This window comes from Vombatus ursinus, unplaced genomic scaffold (genome assembly GCF_900497805.2).
Source record: "Vombatus ursinus unplaced genomic scaffold, bare-nosed wombat genome assembly UNPS02014794.1, whole genome shotgun sequence".
NCBI classification, from domain to species: domain Eukaryota; kingdom Metazoa; phylum Chordata; class Mammalia; order Diprotodontia; family Vombatidae; genus Vombatus; species Vombatus ursinus.
The window spans coordinates 12,716,723-12,735,303 of NW_020954572.1; the positions used below are offsets into that span (position 1 = coordinate 12,716,723).

At 38.8% G+C, this 18,581-nt stretch overlaps 1 protein-coding gene across 1 annotated transcript in view; it reads left to right on the top strand.

The window, feature by feature from the left end:
* Nucleotides 1–1,868: 1,868 nt before the first annotated feature.
* The window catches only part of NUBPL (nucleotide binding protein like), a gene marked incomplete at its 5' end in the record, with an annotated part of 302,534 nt that continues 285,821 nt past the window's right edge, over nucleotides 1,869–18,581 (top strand). Inside the window, 4 exon segments of the mRNA XM_027870181.1 lie at nucleotides 1,869–1,917; nucleotides 1,920–2,290; nucleotides 3,964–4,111; nucleotides 12,415–12,449. Coding sequence (XP_027725982.1) covers nucleotides 1,869–1,917; nucleotides 1,920–2,290; nucleotides 3,964–4,111; nucleotides 12,415–12,449 — 603 coding nt within the window.

Below are 18,581 nucleotides of genomic sequence, written 5' to 3' on the forward strand. Positions count from 1 at the left end.
ATATGTTCCATTCTCTTCACTCACACAACCACTGCCCAGTTCAGGGCCTTATTACCTTTCAACTGGACTATTGCAATAGCCTCCTAATTGGTCTTCTGGTTTCTACTTGCTGGTTTCAATTCATTCTTTTTTTTTTTTCTTTTTTCTTTTTTACTTTTTGGTGAGGGAATCGGGGTTAAGTGACTTGCCAAGGGTCGGCTGGATTTGAAGGCCGGAGCTCTATCCACTGCACCATCTAGCTGCCCCCAATTCATTCTTTATCAAGTGATTTTCCTAAAGCAGATCTGACCATGTCATCTTAGTCAATAAAGGGCTGACTTTTATTTCTAGGATTTATTTTTCTTGGAATTTAAAATTCTTCCCATCTTCCCATCTCTTGCAACAAAGTAAAACAATTAAGCAAAACTAATGTAACCCCTGTCTCAAGGCCTATTGGTATGGGACTCTCTCCTTATTGGTGGAGATGGCCCTGTGAGGGGTAGGGTGGAGTTGGTGAGAGGTGAGAGTTTCAGTTCTTGGCCAGTCTCCTCTTTGACACTCGTCAGGGCCAGTACCCCTACATGAATCCCACTTTGAGACTCTCAAAGTGATAGTCTTCTTCCAGTACGTTAAGTCAGTTTCCAGTTTCAAGAGAGAGGTCAACCTCACTTCAGGTTGCTGAAGGAAAAGACTCTGGGAAGATGAGAGAAGAGCAGGCAGATTCCATCTTGTCCCTATTCCCAGGATGCCAATCTAGATACTTCAGGGAGTTTCCCCTTGGGTGAGATCTAGGACACTCTCTTTTGACTGGGCTGAGTTATCCCCCGGCCAGTGGGAGAGTTCTTTCATTTTGTATTGTCTGGTATATATTTTCGTATGTATACCTTCTCTGATTTCTGTTTTGCTATTTGGATAAATGGGTTTCTTTACTATTCTCTATGTGTATTCGTTGTGGAGCCAGTATTAGAAGCGAAAGGGGTCAAGTCTTGGAAATAGAGCTTGGGGTCTTCCTTTGCAGCCCCATAATGACAAAGTGATCAAAAGTTAGATGGAACCAAATCCTATTTCCTAGATGAACATATTTAAGGTAGCAGATAGAGATATACTTCTAGTCTGATACCCCCGTCTCTTCTGAAGAGAGCAGAGTAGCTTCTGGTCCCAACCTTCTGCATCTCCTCCTGTCAGGAATGAAAGTCTCCCTTGGAGGTGTGGGGAAAAGAAGCTAAAAATGTCTCTTCTGCTTTCTTTTGAGCCACACACAAGTACAACACTTTTACCACATGTGGGCCCCCCTGTAAATGTGGGGCCCCCACCTCTTTCACCTCTTCCCTAAAAACAGTAGTGCTCCCATCAGAAAGTACATGTAACATTTCACATCGGCAGTAAACCCCCCCCTTTAAAAACAGAAAATTGTAATAGATTCTCGGTTTCATATATAATCTTTTCTGATCTTTATATATGGAAATACTCATATTTGTTGGTGAATGTCACGTTCAAAATAACATAGTTCAGAATAATATGACCGTCTCTTTAAAAAAAGGATGTTGTAATAGATTCCCGATTTAATATATAATCTTCTCTGATCTTTGTATATGGAAATACTAATATTTGTAGGTGAATGCCATGTTCAGAATAACAAAAGTTAAAAAAAGTTTGTCCTGCTTTGTCATTCTCTTTGTATTGCAATTAAAATTGCCTATTCCTACCATAGGCTCCTGATAATTACTCTGCTATTCAATTATTTATCGACTTATTTATCAATTATTTAAAGTAATTAATAGCTTAATTTAATAACATAATGTATCTAGAGCCCTTAGTTCATGCCCTGTAGCCCCGCATTTCAGCTGGGTGGCTTGGCCCTGTTGTGAACGCTTGATTGGCATTTCTCACTCCAGCCTTGTGGGATGTGGTTTGGGGCCAGCGTTTTTTTAGACCTACACCTCGCAGGACGAAAGTCATCAGTATCCGGATTAAAGGGAAACGATTCCACTTGAGTACAAGGGAAAAAGCCCCCCAACCCCGGGCGCCGCGGAAGCGGCGGAGCTTTACGGACACTGGGAGGCTGCCGCGCAAGAAGCGCCGTCTCCTCCTCCTCCATCTCCAGGGCGGGGACGCCGAGCGTTGCTACGTGACGTCATCAGCGCGCGCCGAGGCCTTGGTCACCTCCCCGTTGCACGAGCACGAGCTGGATGGACGGAAGGCCATGGGGGCCTGGCGGAGGCTGCTGCTGCACCCCGGTACCTCTCCCTGGGGCTGCGTCCGCCGCTCTGAGTGGCCGAAGAGCGGCCCGGCCTCGTCTTGGCGGCCGCGGGTCAGTAGAGGCACTGTGGGCACGAGGGAGAGCTGGGGGACGAGACACTTTGTGTTTGTCTTTTGCTTTCCCAGAAGTCACTTAGTCCAGGCTTCTTGTTGTTCAGTCGTTTTCAGTCGCGTCCGACTCTGCGTGACCCCATTCGGAGTTTTCTTGGCAAAGATCCAGGATTGGTGTGTCATTTCCTTCGGCTCATTTTACAGATGAGAAAACCAAGGCAAATAGGGTTAAGTGACTTGCCCTGGGTCCCACATCCAGCAAATGTCAGATTGAACTCAAGAAGACGAGTCTTCTGGCCCTGAGCTCTATCCACTTTGCCCCCTAGGCCCCCCTCCTCCACCATGCTTTTAGTCCAAGCAACCCCTTGCATTTTACCACTGAGGAAACTGAAACCAGAGGATAAAAGTGACTTGAGGCTAATAGGTGACACCGTGGATAGAATGAAGGACTTGGATTCGGGTAGACCTGACTTCTAATAAGGCCTTAGCCATTCCCTTAGCCACTTTGGGCATGTCACTTAACTTTGCTCTGCTTCAGTCATCCTCCTTTGTAAAATGGGGATAATAATAGAATCTACCTTCCAGAGTTGTTGCAGCTTTGCAAACCCTAAAGCACTATATAAATGCTAACTTCCTGTCCAGGGTCTTAAGTGACAGAATGAGGAGTTGAACCCCTGTCTTCTGTTTCCAAGTTGACTTTGCTTTCCCCAGCCCTGTAGTGCTGGGGAGTCTTCCTTCTCCACCATCATTGCCTCATTCCTCATACTGAGGGACAGATATGATGAGCATGGGATATGAGAGGTGGAGTCGTCAGGATTAACTCCTTTTCTGCCTCCCACTCAACTGGGCCATGTGGTAATAGGACATAGAGTAGGTAGTCACAGACTATGCAGTTAGAATGGAGTCTGTGTATTAAATGAAACCTAACTGGTATTCAGAGTTGTTTAAAGTGTATGGAACGAACTAGAAGAGTTAAGACCTGTTAGGAACTTCTTCCCTCTGCTTTTCATGGAACTAGAGCTTGAAAGGACCTCAGAAGTCATCTGGTCCTTCCTCCTCATTTTACGGATGAGGAAACAGATTGATTGCTGTCAAGAAACTTGGTTTAGGTTTGTACAATATTCACTTGGGGAAATTGAAACTAGGTCCTCTTGATTCGAGAACAAGCATTCTTTTCATTGTATCATCATTTCCTTCTTCTTTCAGTCACACCATCTAGGTGACCTAAAAGTCTTAGTGCACTTTGAAACTATTAATGCTTAAAGTAAAGCTTTAGTAGTTAGTTGCTTTTTTTACTACTAAAGCTTTACTTTAAGCATTAATAGCTTAAAACTGCACCAGGACTCCTGAGACACCTTGGATATGCTTCATATTTTGCATCTCATTTTGTATTTCATATCCATTTTGAGAAATTTAAAGTTCCATGAACTAGTATCATTGTCATTAGTTGTACCAGTTTTTGCCTTAGGAGTTAATTATAACTGGCCACAGGCTGAGGTAGTTGACATGAGCAAGATTGAACAGAAAAAAAAAAAAGTGTTTTTAATGATTGGCTGTCAGTAATTTTAACCTAAATTTATTTTTTGCACACCAAGCACTTTAAACAGTTGCTATAGACAAGCATGTTAATGCTTTTATTCTAAATGTATAATATGTATGTGTTTTTTTTTCAAGTCATCTGGTGCTGACAGTGATGCCTTAAAAGACAGAAGAGCACAGATCATGGCTAGAGGACTTCCAAAGCAGAAACCTATAGAAGGTGTTAAACAAGTCATAGTAGTGGCTTCTGGAAAGGGGGGTGTTGGAAAATCAACTACAGCAGGTATGTTAAAATTGTACATGAAATCTTTTTCTGATTTAAGAACATGTTAATTTTAGTATTTTACTGGTATTTACTGCCAAAATGGTTATTTAGAACAAGCATTAATCTTGAAAACAAGATGTAAACGTTTCAACACACTTAAATGTATTAAACACCTACTGTGAATAAGGCATCATGTTAGGAGCTGGGAATGCAAAGATGAAAAATGATATACTAATCCTTGGTCGAAGTGGGCTTACAATCTGCTAAGGGGGTGCATGAGAAATATAATACTAAAGAGAATGTGATAGCAGCAGAGGAGAGATCCAGAAAAAAGCACTCCACCTCGTGGGAGAAGAACACTTTCAGCTAAGTAGGGATCAGGGCAGGGGTGGTACTTGAGCTTAACCTTAAAGGAAGAGAGAGATTTTGATGAGGAAGGAGTGATTCCAGGCATTGGGAGTGGCCTGCACACATACATGTAGGTGACAAATGACATGTTGAGTTGGGAGAACAGTTACTAGTCTATTTTATCTAGAATGTAGCATCTTTGTGAGGCAGGTAGGTGCCATAGGTGATAGAACATTGAACTTGGAATCAGGAAGACCTGAGTTTGAGTCATGCTTCAGACACTTATTAGTTGTGTATCTCCAATGCTTGTATAGCGCCGGACAAATAGTAAATGCTTAATAAATGCCATTTGACTAACCAATTGACCTTGGGGATAGTACCTAACCTCCTTCAGCCTCAGTTTCTTCATTTGTAAAATTGGGCTAATGATAACACCTATCTCATAGCTATCTCCAGGGTTGTTGTGAAAATCGAATTAAATAACATAGGTAAAACACTGTGCAAACCTTATAAATAAGAATTACAGCTGGCATTAATGTATCACTTTAAGATTTGCATAATGCTTATATTATCTCATTTAATCATCACAACAACCCTGGGAGTAGCTATTATTATCCCCATTTTACAGATTAGGAAGCTGCATCAGATAATGGTTAAGTGACTTGCATAGGATCTCACAGCTGACTAAGTGTTTGAGGCTAGATTTGTACTCAGATCTTACTGATTCCAGGTCAAAGTGCTGTGCCACCTAGCTACCTTCATTATTATTAATGTAGAATGTGTGAAGGAGGTGATGTGAAATAAGACTGGAGTTGGAGTCAAATTGTGGAAGACATTAAATGTCTTGTCAAAGAGTTTGTATTTTCTCCTAGGGAACCACTGAAGGTTTTTCAGCAAGGAAGTGGACATAGACATGTGCATAAGAAAGATGATCTTGGCATTTGTGTGAAGGCTAGTTTGGAGAGAGAGGAGAGATTCTGGAGGATGGGAGACCTTCCTGAGGCTGTCAAAATAGTAAAGACCTGAGTTAATAATTATGGAGGTATAATGGACAAAACTTGGCAGCTGACCAGATGTGGGAGGTGAGGGTGAAGGAAGAGTCAAAGATTACTTCCCTTCATCTACAGGAAGCCTTTCCCAACCCATCTTAATTCTAGTGCCTTCCCTCTGGTTTATTTTCTGTTTGTCCTGTATGTAGTTTGTACGTATTTGTTTGCTTGTTGTCACTGTCATTAGATTGTGAGCTTCTCCAGGGCAGAGACGGGCTTTTGTTTCTTTTTCTGTCCCCAGTGCTTTGCACATAGTAGATGTTTAGTAAGTGTTTATTGATTGACCGACTTTGCAGGCCTTTGTGATTGATACTATAGGGTGTCAATATTAGGATATTAGGAATAGAAAAATTGGGAAGGAAGGTTTTAGAGGGATGATAAGTTCATGTTGAGATACCAGTGGAACAACCATATGGATATGTCCAGCTGGCAGTTGAAGATATGAGAGAAACTAGAGGGAGAGTTTGGAGCTGGATATATAGATTACAGAGTCATATGCAGAGTGACTGAAGTTGAACCCATGGGAGTAACTGAGATCATTTTGCAAAAGAAAAGAATAGAGAAAGGAGCTACATCAAGGATCCGATCCTTAGGGAACACTCCCACTTAGAGGGTGTGAACCTTTGAAGGACACTGAGAAGGAGTGGTCAGACAGAAGGGAGTAGTATTGTAGTCACTAAGGCGCAGGGATGTGCTCAGGAAGAACAGGTAGTCAATAGTGAAACATTTAAATAATGACTACATATTTCTTCTTATTAAATAACATTTCAGTACAATTTAAAAAGTTATCAGGCAGTGCATTGTTAATTTCCTAGCCTAGTACCTGACTCACAATTGTCAAATCAAGTCAGCAACCATTTATTAAGGGTCTGCTATGTGTTAATCTCTGAGGATACATTGAAACGCAGTAGGCATTTAAGAAACATTTTTGAATTGAATTATTAGATGAATGATTCAGACACTAAATAATAGTTGACTTATTAAGTGAATGACAGGGCAGCTAGGTGGCGCCATAGTGCACAGAGGGCTGAGCCTAGAGCCAGGAAAACTCATCTTCCTGAGTTCAAATATGGCCTCAGACACTTACTGGCTGTGAGACCCTGGGCAAGTCCCTTAACCCTGTTTGCCTCAGTTTCCACATCTGTAAAATGAACTGGAGAAGGAAATAGCAAACCACTCCAGTATCTCTGCCAAAAAAATCCTCAATGGGGATATGAATGGTTGGGCATGACTGAAAAATGACTCAACAACAAGTGAATGACAGATGCCATAAGAGTTCGTAGGTAGGATGGTGGACTGGAGTAATTTGGGAGTTGGGTAAGGTTTTGATATTTGGAGAAAAATGAGGCAGGGAAAATGGTAGTTTAAGTAAAAATCTAGGGGTACAAAAGTATAAGATGGGTTTGAGATACAAAGGATAAATTGATTTGATGGGGATGAAGGTTTTAGGAATGCAAACAGAAATAAGTCTGGAAAGATAGGTTGGGACCATATTGTAGATGGCATGTTATTATTTGTTATCTTTTTTCCTGATTTTGATTATAGTAAGAGTTTCTCCTAGTAGGCATTTAATTCATGTTTGTTGAATTGGATTGATTACTTTTAAGCCACCGATTCAGAACCATCTAGTCTGCTTTTTCCCAGCCCATGAAAATGTCTCCATTCTTTACTGGAGGACTTTCTACCTTTGGAAATCCCAATGGTTCTAGAAGTAGGGGAACGATTTGGAGGCATAGAACATAACCAGAGAGAACCAAACCTGATAATGTTTACTGAGCAAAGGGTTTGTGTCTTCCCAGAGGTGAAATTTTCAGGAAATGAAAGGGCCATATGGCTTCTTTCTTTCCACTCTTTGGGGATCTGTGATTTTATGAGTATGGCTATTTCCTCAGGCACAAAGCTCTCAACTCCCACTCCCTCCCTAGTTCAGAGCTTTTCTAAGTTTAGCTGGACTGCTCTTTATACAGCAAATTTTTAATCCAGACGTGGCCTCGTATCTAAACTTTTTGAACCTGGAAGAAACTGACAAAGATTTTGTGTTTCACAAATATGATATTTGAGAGTTCAGCGTCAGCCTTAATGAGGCATTGGAGAAGGGCTTTAGTCTAGGTTCTCTTTCTATCAAGCCAATGAGTGGCAGACTTAGTACTAGAACCTTGGTTTCTTGATTCTCATGCCACTGTTTTTTCCTCTACACCAGGAGATGGGTTCTTAATCTTTTTTGTGTTGTGGACTCTTATCAACATATGTAAAAAAAGTTCATAGACCTCAAATCTTCATCAGTGAATTCAATAAATATTTACTTTTTATATATTGTGTATTTACTCCTCTCTATATGTATTGTGCCTTCTCAGTAGGGATGTCAATTCCTTGAATGTAGGGGCAGTTTTCATTTTTGTCTTTGTATACTCAGCACCAGCACAGTGCTTGGTACATTTTGGGCACTCAAGAAATACTTGCTGAATTGAATTTCCAACTTAAGGTACTTTTTCTTTCTCCTGCTAGTCCACATATTAAACTGTTTTTTCCTCCAAAATATTTTGAAGACTTGTGCTCAGTATTTGGACTAAATATTAAAGTAAAGGAATGAAGAGAGTGTAGCTTTCTATGGCAAGTCAAAGTTTATTACTTTCAAAAAGGAGAATAGTAGAATAAGAAGGAAGGGAAGCATGAATGAACTGAAGGGAGGGTAAAAGGAGATTTGTAGCTACCAATTTCAAGTCCTTTATGGGAAAAGCTTGTAGAATGGTTATCTTAAGACTTTAGCACTTCTTTTAAGAAATATGAAGGTGTTTATTATTAATAGATATTTATGTATTTTTTTGAAGTTTAAGATCAGGTAGCTTTTGACATCTGTCTAATGCTTGTCTTCCCTTCCCCAATTCTGGCACCATGAACCTTGAATCATATCAGCGCTGCCATTATTCCTCGATGGGATATATTTATCTACTCCCCCAGGACTTCACTCACCATCTCTGTAACTTTCCAACCTAATTACCCCCTTTATGAAGTCATTCCCATTAAAATGTAGTAAGGTCCTTGAGGACGGAGACTGTCCTTATTTTTTTCTATTTGTATCTTCAGCACTTAACACATTGCTTGGCACATAGTAAGTGCTTAATAAATGCTTTTTCATCGTAGCAGTCGGTCAATTAATCATCCTCCTCCTCCTCCTCCTCATCATTTCCCCCAGGCGTCATGATTTTAATTTGCTTTAGATGGGAAGGCCTTCCTTGAGATGTGAAAATTTTATCTTAGGACAAACTATTGTAGTGTTAGCATGTGTTTACATTGTTCTTCATGTTGCTACATAACTTATGGACTTGGGAACACCTTTGTTTGTGTGGGAGTGTGGAACTTTTTGTCTAGCATTTTGAATTATAGTAGTAATAGTTCAATTCAGTTATTTATACACAGTTCTCTTAAAATGGAATCTTGAATCTGAGTTGGAGGAGACTTCAGAGGCTTTCAGTTTCACACTCATTGCAGAGTGGTCTCTACAACGTCCCTGATATCTCTGGTTGTCCAGCCTTCATTTTTGGATGTGTCTGATGAGCTACATAGAAGTCTTAATTCTGATTTCGTGTGACAGCCATTCAAATATTTAAAGATAGGTATCATATTCTCACTTAAGTATTTTCTTTTCTAGGTAAAAGATTCCCCAGTTCCTTCAACTGTACCCCAAGTGACAACAGTCTCTAGATGTTGTGTTTCCTGGACTTACCTTTGTCAGCATCTCTTAAATGTGTTGCTGGAAACTGAACATAGTACTCCATCTGTGGTTGGATTAGCCAGAGTACAGTGATTTCATGATACTATAGATAGATTACTATATATACTATATAGATACTATAGATAGATTCCTCTTAACACAGCTTAAGATTGCATAGAAAGTAGCTACACTAAAAAATTGGCTCACGTTGATCTTGGAGTCACTTCTCTCATTTTCATATGATGCTCCTAAGTCAGATTTTCACCCATATTCTTTTTTTTATGTATTTATCCCTGTGAGAAGCAGTATGACATATTGGGTAGGTACCCAGCCAGGAAAACTTGGATTCAAAGCCTGTTTTTGACACATACTGGCTGTGTGATCTCAGTCATCCAGGTGCTGCAGCTATAGTCTCTCAGATTATAAATTACAGAGACTGTGCTGATCTGCACTAGTAGAGAGCATTTTCTCACTTAGGGAAGTTCCCTATGCCAATATAGTCAGAGGCTTAGTCCCTGTCCCTGGCTAGCCAAGTTCAATTTCATTTTGTTAGTTTTAACCTCTCAGGGGTTCTTAACATTTGTTGTGTTATGAATCTTTTTGGCAGTTTGGCAAAACTTATGGACTCCTCAGAATGTTTTTAAATACTTAAATAAAATACATAGGCTTACAAAGGAAACAATTATATTCAAATAGTTATCAAAATAATAAAATAAAAACAAAACCAGGTTCATAGACCTCAGATTAACAACTCCTGTCCTACATAGAGAAAAATGTAAGTGATTGTGCTTTCTCTCTTTGATCTTTTAACATTAAAATATTTGACCCTTTCAGTTAGCTTGTTTTCTTCCTCAATAAATATTTATTAAATGCTTACTACTTTTAAGGATCTTTGCTAGGCAGTAGGTCTTCGAAAATGGAAAATGACTTAGTCCGTTTTCTGAAGAATCTTATGGTGAAATCTTATTGAGATGATCATAATGATAATAATAATAGCTGACATATGTGTGTGTATATATATGTATATACATGCACAGACACATATAGTATATGTGTATATATAATGTATATGTATACATAGTGTATACATATAGTATATATGTGTGTATGTATATGTGTGTGTGTACACATACACATACATACAGACACACACACACACACACATACACACACACACACCCCTTTAAGGTTTACCAATATCTTAATATTTGTCATCTCCTTTAACTTTCCCAACAACCCTGGGAGATAGGTGTTATTGCTATTCTCATTTTATAGATGAGGAAACTGAGGCACAGAGATGTTGTGACTTGTCCAGTGTCTAGTGAATGTCTGAGGAAGAATTTGAACTCAAATCTTCCTGACTCCAAGTCTAGTATATACACAGATAAATACATACACAGATAATACCTTGTAAGGGTAATATATCAAAAGAGAGACTGGGACAAAGAACTCTAGGGAAATTTGAGAAGGGAGACTGAGGGAAATTCAGCTAGGAAGAATCAGGAAACTATATACACAGGTAGTGGCACCTGAACTTAGCTTTGAAAGAAGATGAGTTGCTAGGTGGCACAGTGGATAGAGTATCTGGCCTGGAGTCAGGAAAACTCAACTTCCTGAGTTCAGATTTGGCGTCAGACACTTAGTAGCTGTGTGACCCTGGGTAAGTTATTTAATCCTGTTTGCCTCAGTTTCCTCATCTGTAAAATGAGCTGGAGAAGGAAATGGCAAATCACTTTGGTATCTTTGCTAAGAAAATCCCAAATGGCATCAGGAAAAGTTGGACAAGACTGAAAAACGACTCAACAACAACAAGATTTTGAAAGTTAGACATGAGGGGCAGTATTCTAGCTGTGTCTGAGGGCCTGTGGGAATGCAGAGAATGTCAGTAACTCTGAAGATAACTCAGTAACCACAATTTCTAGATATTAAAACCTTCAAAGTTGGTAGTTATTCTGGTAATAATGCATTTTTCCATGTTTGTATATTTCCTATTCATTCTTCCTCAGAATGTCACCTTCATATCTTGATTGGATTGTTGAGTTCCTGCATTTTATATGGAGGAACTAAAGCCCAATCTTGCCTGAAAAACACTTATTTGAACTCGGACTGTGAATCTTAATTTTTACTTGTGTGCTTGCATTGAAATAAAGTACTTTTCAATCATATCTTGATTGGAATACAATAATTTTTTAGACATAGAAGAATTATAAGGTTGGATGGACAAGGGTATAGTTCTGTTTCTTTATTACTTTCCCCTTTGTTACAAGAGGTCCCCACAACTTACAGACATGTTGTGTTCCGAAAGTTAACTTGTAAGTTGGTTGTTTCAAATTAGTAACACGTTTTTCCTGTGGTACATAGCAGTTAGATGCCTGTACTGCCTTACCTCACAGTTGCTGTTTAGCTCGTAAATGACAGAAATGGCCTGTTTTCTCTCATGACATTGTGTCTAGTAGAAGCAGTCACCTACTCAACAATTAGAACCTTTTTTCCTGTATTAGGTACAGCAGCTAAAAGGCAATGTGGCATTGCTAGAGTCACACAGAATCCCATTCCTTGCAGCTAAAGCAGCTACTGACTACCCAGTGTGAAGCGATAAGAAAATCCAAGGGCTTATATGTAGGGAGAGTCTTGTCTCTGGCTTTGAGGAGGGTCAGTGAGGGATGGATAATGAGATATGACAGTCAGCTGATCCGTTTTTCGTCTGGGGATGTGGAGGCAGGAATCTCGGCCCCCTGTTCATAGAGGAAGGTCATCATAAATGGGGCATTTGTAATTTTCAAAGTACCTATAGTTCATATTAAAAAATCAGTAGGATTATGGCCATTGATAATCAAGTGTGATGAGACACTTTTCTCACAATGATAAGCAGCACACTCCTGGAAAGTATTCACATTAAGTTCTGTATTTTTAAAAAATCTGACAACTTTTTCAAGAAAAATGTTCAGTTCAAATTTCAAGAGAAATTTCTTTTGCTAAGTTAAGTGCCTTATTTAAAATTTCAATTTTGGGGAAATCATATGATGATTATATTTGAAAGTCACCATTTACTTCTATTTTCCGTGCTATTTTCCAATCCCAGTGATTTAAAAAGCAAAGGGAGATGTATTTAAATTACCCATACTTTGGTTATCACATACGCATTTGAATATAAAAATGTCTTGAAAAATATAAGAAAATATTAATGAAATTTCTTTTTTTTTTTCTTTCAGTGAATCTCGCACTTGCTTTAGGAGCAAATGATTTGGTATGTAAGAAAATAAATGGGAATGCCATTAAATTTTTGGAAAATTGAAAGATGTCAGAGTTAATGAGTATACCAGTGTTACTTGTATATGTTGTAAGTAGCTGAAAAATATTCTTGTTTTTAAGAAACAATAATACAGTAATAGCTAGCATTTATATATTATTTTAAGGTTTGTAAATTTTCACATATGGTATCACATTTCATTTTCATAACAACCCTGTGAGGGAGGTGCTATTATATCCTCATTTTACAGATGAGAAAACTGGGGCCAAGAGTAATTAAGTGACTTGCCCAGGGTCACACAACTAGTAAGTGTCTGAGGCTAAATTTGAATTCAGGTCTTCTTTACTCTAGGCCCAATGCCTTATCCACTATGCCACCTAGCTTCTTTTAGCATAAGGTGTAACATTATAAAAAAAGTAACATTCTTTATTGATTGGCTTCCAGTGCTGACCCTCACATTGTACAGTTCTTCTTTTCTAGATCTTTTGGCTTGGGTCAGTGCTACCATAACTCATCCCTGGAGGTTATAATTGGAAATAGTAATACTTTTTATAACCTTCCCCACAAGAGGTCATCCAGAACATCCCTGATAGAGGTGGGGAATCCATTACTTCCTGAGGCAGCTCATTCCACTTTTGGATAGTTTTGATTGTTAGGATTTTTTCTCGTTATATCAAACCTAAATTTGCCTCTTTTCAACTTTTACTCATTGATTCTTGTTCTGTCCTGTTGAGACAAGCACATCAAGTATCTTCTTCTTCCTTGTTATAACCCTTCCAATATTTAATGATCACTTTCATGTCTCCTTTATATAGGCGTTCTTAACCTTTGTTTTGTGTCATGAAACCCTTTGGCAGTCTGGTGAAACTGGACTCCTGCTTAAAATAATGTTTTTAAATAATCGAAGGAAATGCTCAATTTTGCTTAGAGATTAGTGGAAATTAAAATTTAATTTTTTTCTCATCCAAATTCATGGACCCCCTGAAATCTAAGAACTTCTACCCTAATACTTCTCTTCTCTAGACTGAGACACCCCCCAGTTCCATCTGCTGATTTTCTCATCTGTCAGGATCTTGAGGCTTCTCAGTATTGTGGTTGCCCTGTCCTGGACCCTCTCCAGCTTATCACAGTCTTTCTGAAAATATGGTGCCTCGGACTGTGAATTCAGTATTTCACATGTGGTCTAACTAGGGCAAGGGTACAGTGGGGAACTAACTCTCTAATCGTCAAGACTGTGCCTTTCCTAACATAGCTTAGGCTTTTTCTTTTTGGCTTCCACATTTTGTGGCTGACTCATTGAGCTTTCAGTTAGTGCACTAAAATCTCCCAGTGTTTTTCGGTTGAACAGCTTTCTAGCTGACTCCTATCTCTGTCTTGTATTTGTGAAGTTGTTTTTTTAACCTGAGTGTGAAATTTTATATTTATCATTGTTACATTTAATCTTAGTAGATTTAGCCCACTATTCTATCCTGTTGAGAACTTTTTGGATTCCTGTTCTTCATCCTTCCTTTTAACTCTCTCCTAGTTTTTTATCCCTCAGACTTGGTAGAGGAAGTCTTTGTGTTAAGCAGAGTGGAAACATAGGGACAGATGGGAAAAAGAAAAATGGTATCAGACCAAGGGAGAGTTATTGTGACAGTGAATTATGAAGCTGATTTTCTTGTGTGGTTGCTAAATTGTCTACAGTTATAAATTACGCTTACAGGATGCTTTGTAGAACATTATGTAGGATGCTTGCCAGACTTGGAGTCAGGATGCATGTTTGTATTCTGTCTCAGATACATAATATAGCTGGGTGACTTTGGGCAAGTCATTTTATCTGAGTTTCAATATATGTACATACATACATACACAATATATATACAATATATGTATCGTTACTTAGGTTAGGGTTGTGGGGAAGGCACTTTATAAACCCAAACTTTTGTATAAAAGTGAGTTTATGAAGTGCTTTCACATAACATAATCTCATTAGAATCATCATATCTACTCTTCCATAGACAGAACAAGTTTTAACCCTCTCCACCCCATAATAACAGATAAAGAAACCAAGGACCCAAGAAATTAAATAACTGGCTTAAGGCCACATGACTGATAAATTATGGAGCCAGGAATTGAATTGAGGTCTTCTGATTCAGGTTTTCCTCTTGCTCTTCCCACCCCCCATCCTACCCCTCACCATCCCCCTAAGCAGAGAGGTTTTATTTTAAGAGAGATACCAAGGAGGAAAGAGTTTTTGAAACCCAAAGAGGACCACGTCAGGTCCATCTCAAGGAAATGTGGTTTACTTCCAGTCATCATTGTCTAACCATTATGGAAATCAGCATCTTTAGTCAAGAGCCTCGAGTCTGGAACATCTTCCTGGCTAGAGATGAAGTAACAAGCAGGAAATAATTCTGTTTGGTGAAAATGTTGGTCATTTCATTTCACTAATCTTAATATGCCAGATGTTATCTACCAGATGGGGATCACTGTCTGGTCTATTGTCTTGAGAGTATTGCTGACCAGAGGACAGACTCTTTTCTTTGTACAGCATTTGGAAGGTGTCTATCTAGTTTGTGAAAGACATTTTTCACACTGGTTGGGATGTTGTCACTGAGAACCATGATGTTTAAACTGTTGGGCTCACTGATATAGGACCCAAGAACTAGGTGGATATCCTTTTTGTATTTTTCTACTTTGACTTTAGCTATGATCGCCATATCTATATGGAGCTGAATTGTGTTAGTAATGGACTGTTTTAATTCAGTGTTGAACTTGAGTGGGATTTTTGCAGAGAGCCTAGGTTCGTCTTTAGGTGTCTGGATTCTATTTTGGTGAAGATCAGCATTGGTAATATTGATTTCAGGGAATTCCTCTTGACTTAATTCTGTTGGCCCAATCAAATTTTCATTGAGTGGAATACATGAATTGAGTGAAATACATGAATATACACTACATTTTTCAGAGAGTCAAAGAGGCAGGTATTCTGAAGGGTCATGACAATATTCTGTTCCATAAGTTGCTTGTGGAGATCTTTTTCAAAGTCTGTGGTAACTTCAGGGTGGCCCGTAGTAAGTTAGAGCATGAAGCCCTAAATATGAAGCAGCTTCATTCCTTGCACACAGATGGAAAGGGACCAGGCAAACGTGGTGAACATGAGAAAGGACTGAACTGACTGCTGAAGGCTAACTGGACGCATGGTTGTGATATGTTGATTATATCAGGCTCTGTTTACTTTCCTTCTTTTAAACTCCCCCTCCAGTGGTGAAGGCCGAATTCAAATGGCACATTGGTTACATACTCAGGGAAGGACACTGAGGAGATTTAGTTACTTAAAAACAGGGAGGAGAAGCCATTGTTTAGTCAGCCTCATCATGCTTTTTCACCAGAAATGTTTTGAATGTTGACAGCCTTATTTCATTAAGCGTATTGCTTCTAAAGCAGGCTACTTTGAAAGACAATATTCACTTGGACTTCTAGGTTCTTGTATATTTATTAAAAATCACTCATTACATTGTTTTCACAGCTAGGTAGTACAGTGGATAGAGCACATGGCCTGGAGTCAGGAAGTTCTACGTCCAAATTTGGCCTCACACGCTTACTGGTTGTGTGACCCTGAGCAAGTCACTTAACCTATTTGCCTCCTTTTCCTTACCTGTGAAGTGGGGATAATAATAACACCCTTCTTCCAGAGTTGTTGTGAGGATCAATTGAGAAAGTAATTGTAAAGCGCTTAGCACAGTGCCTTGTACATAATACATAGTACAAAGTGCTATCATTATTATTATTATTATTATTATTTTTATTGTTTGTCTGGACCTGTGATTTCAGTGCTGTAAGGAAATCCCAGTGATCAGCCACTGTTCTGCAAATTAAAAGGTTAGAATGCTGCTGAGACACTTGAAGACGTTAAGTAACTTGGTCCTGGTCACAACCAGTATTTGTCCCAGATGCCATCTGAACTCCTAACTCCTTGACTCTGAGGTTAGCTCTTTATCTACTACAACACGCTGTTTCTCAGGCTTGTGTCATTTTAGAAACTTGCTGAATTTGTGATGTCTTTACGCTAGGAATGCTGGGTGGAAAGTCTCTCCATTGGTGTTATCTTCATGCCTTCTCATCTTGTGTGATTCCCATCCTTGTCTATTTGTAAATCTTCCATAGAAGAAACACTCAGCATGTTGGATGCCTTTATCTGGTTCTTTTATTTTCTCAAGAATGCCAGCATAGCAGTTGGACTCTGTCCCTGTTGTCTCTTACTCTTGACCAGCCTTGTCGTCTTCACTGGTCTTAGAAAAGATCAGAGATCAAAGGCTCTCTATCCACTGTGCCACCTGGCTGCCTTCTTTACTATGTTGTTCTGTTTAACTGATTTAATACATTTTAGAAAGCTTTATAATTATGAAATTTCTACTTGGTTTAATATGGTGATAGTTGTAATTTTTATAAAAAGTTGGGTATCAGGCTTTTGGATCATATATTTCAGAGCATTTTGTCAAATCCATCCCTGACTTTGAAGATGAGCCTCAGAGACGTTCTGTGTCTTGCCCTGGGTCACATAGCTAATAATTATCTGAAGTAGGATTTCAGCCCAAGTCTTTCTGGACCTGGCTTCAAGTCCAGTTACTACTTCACCGCATTTAACTCACATGTCTTTAATAATATTTTTCATTCTGATCTCAGACAATTTTTAGCTCTGTGATCCTGGGCATGTCACTTAACCTCTATCTTCCTCAGTTTGCTTATCTGTAAGATGAGGATAATAGTAGCTCTTACTGTAGTTTTTGTGAGGCTAACATGAGGTACTATTTGTAAAGTCCTTTGCAAACCTTAAAGTGCCATGTAAATGCTAGCTATTATTATCGTTATTATTATTTCATGCATATAAGTCATTGTTGGTAATATGCTGCAGCCTGTCCACTCCTACTATATGTCTTCTCATTGCCCTTTTGGTTACCTGTGATTTTGATTCTTCCAGAATCATTGTGTTCCATGACTTACACTCATTTAGCACCATTGGGAAGATATTGGTGTTTGCTGTAGCAAGCAGCTTGAGACTTCTGCAAGTGTTACAGAAAAAGATGTCTATCATGAGATGAGTGGTTTCGCCCACAGTGATCCATGAAGTTACCAAAACACCAAATAGCTCTCAGCCTTGTGCTTCTGCTTGTTCCTGATGGTGGTGGAATGTGCAAGAGGCTCTAGTTCTTAGACTATTAACCAAAAAACCGTAAGAGGCAGGTATTCTGAAGGGTCATGACAATATTCTGTTCCATAAGTTGCTTGTGGAGATCTTTTTCAAAGTCTATGGTAACTTCAGGGTGGCCCGTAGTAAGCATAAGAGATGCTTTGTCCTCTCAGAGATCTCTGAAAAATTTCCCTAAAGAAGGTTCTCTGAATTCTATGACCCTTATTCAGATCAGCTTTTGATTTATTTCAATAAGAAGAAGGAAGGAAATAAGGGGAAAGAAGATAACTGTACCAGGAATCCTATGAAATAACATTTTCTGTGATTTTTTACTATGTTGTTGTTATTGTTCAGTCTTTTCAGTCATGTCCTACTCTTCACAACCCCATTTGGGATTTTCTTGGCAAAGATACTTGAGTAGTTTGCCATTCCTTCTCCAGCTCATTTTTCAGCTGAGGAAACTGAGGCAAACAGGGTTAAGTGACGTGCCTAGGGTCACGTATCTATTAAATGTTTGAGGCCGGATTTGAACTGAGATCTTCTCAAACTCCAGGCCTGGCTCTCTACCCACTGTGTCACCTAGCTGTCTTATTTACTATGTTGTTCTGCTAAACTGATATATATATTTTAGAAAGCCTTAGAATTATGTAGTTTCTATTTGATTTAATATACTGATAGTTGTAATTTTTATAAAAAGTTGGATATCAGGCTTTTGGTCAGTATAACTCTATTATACCATTGTTTTATTGGAAAAAATAAAATCATGGACTCTTACATGAAACATGTGGTTTGCCTATTAAAGAACAAATATACAAGGTAAAAAAAATCACTTGTCTTTATTTTATATGTAATATTATATATTTATGTTGCCTTTCCCTATAGAATGTAAACCTCTTGAGGAAAGGGGATATTTCATTTTTGTCTTTGTATCCCCGGCATCTAATGATTTTTCAGACACA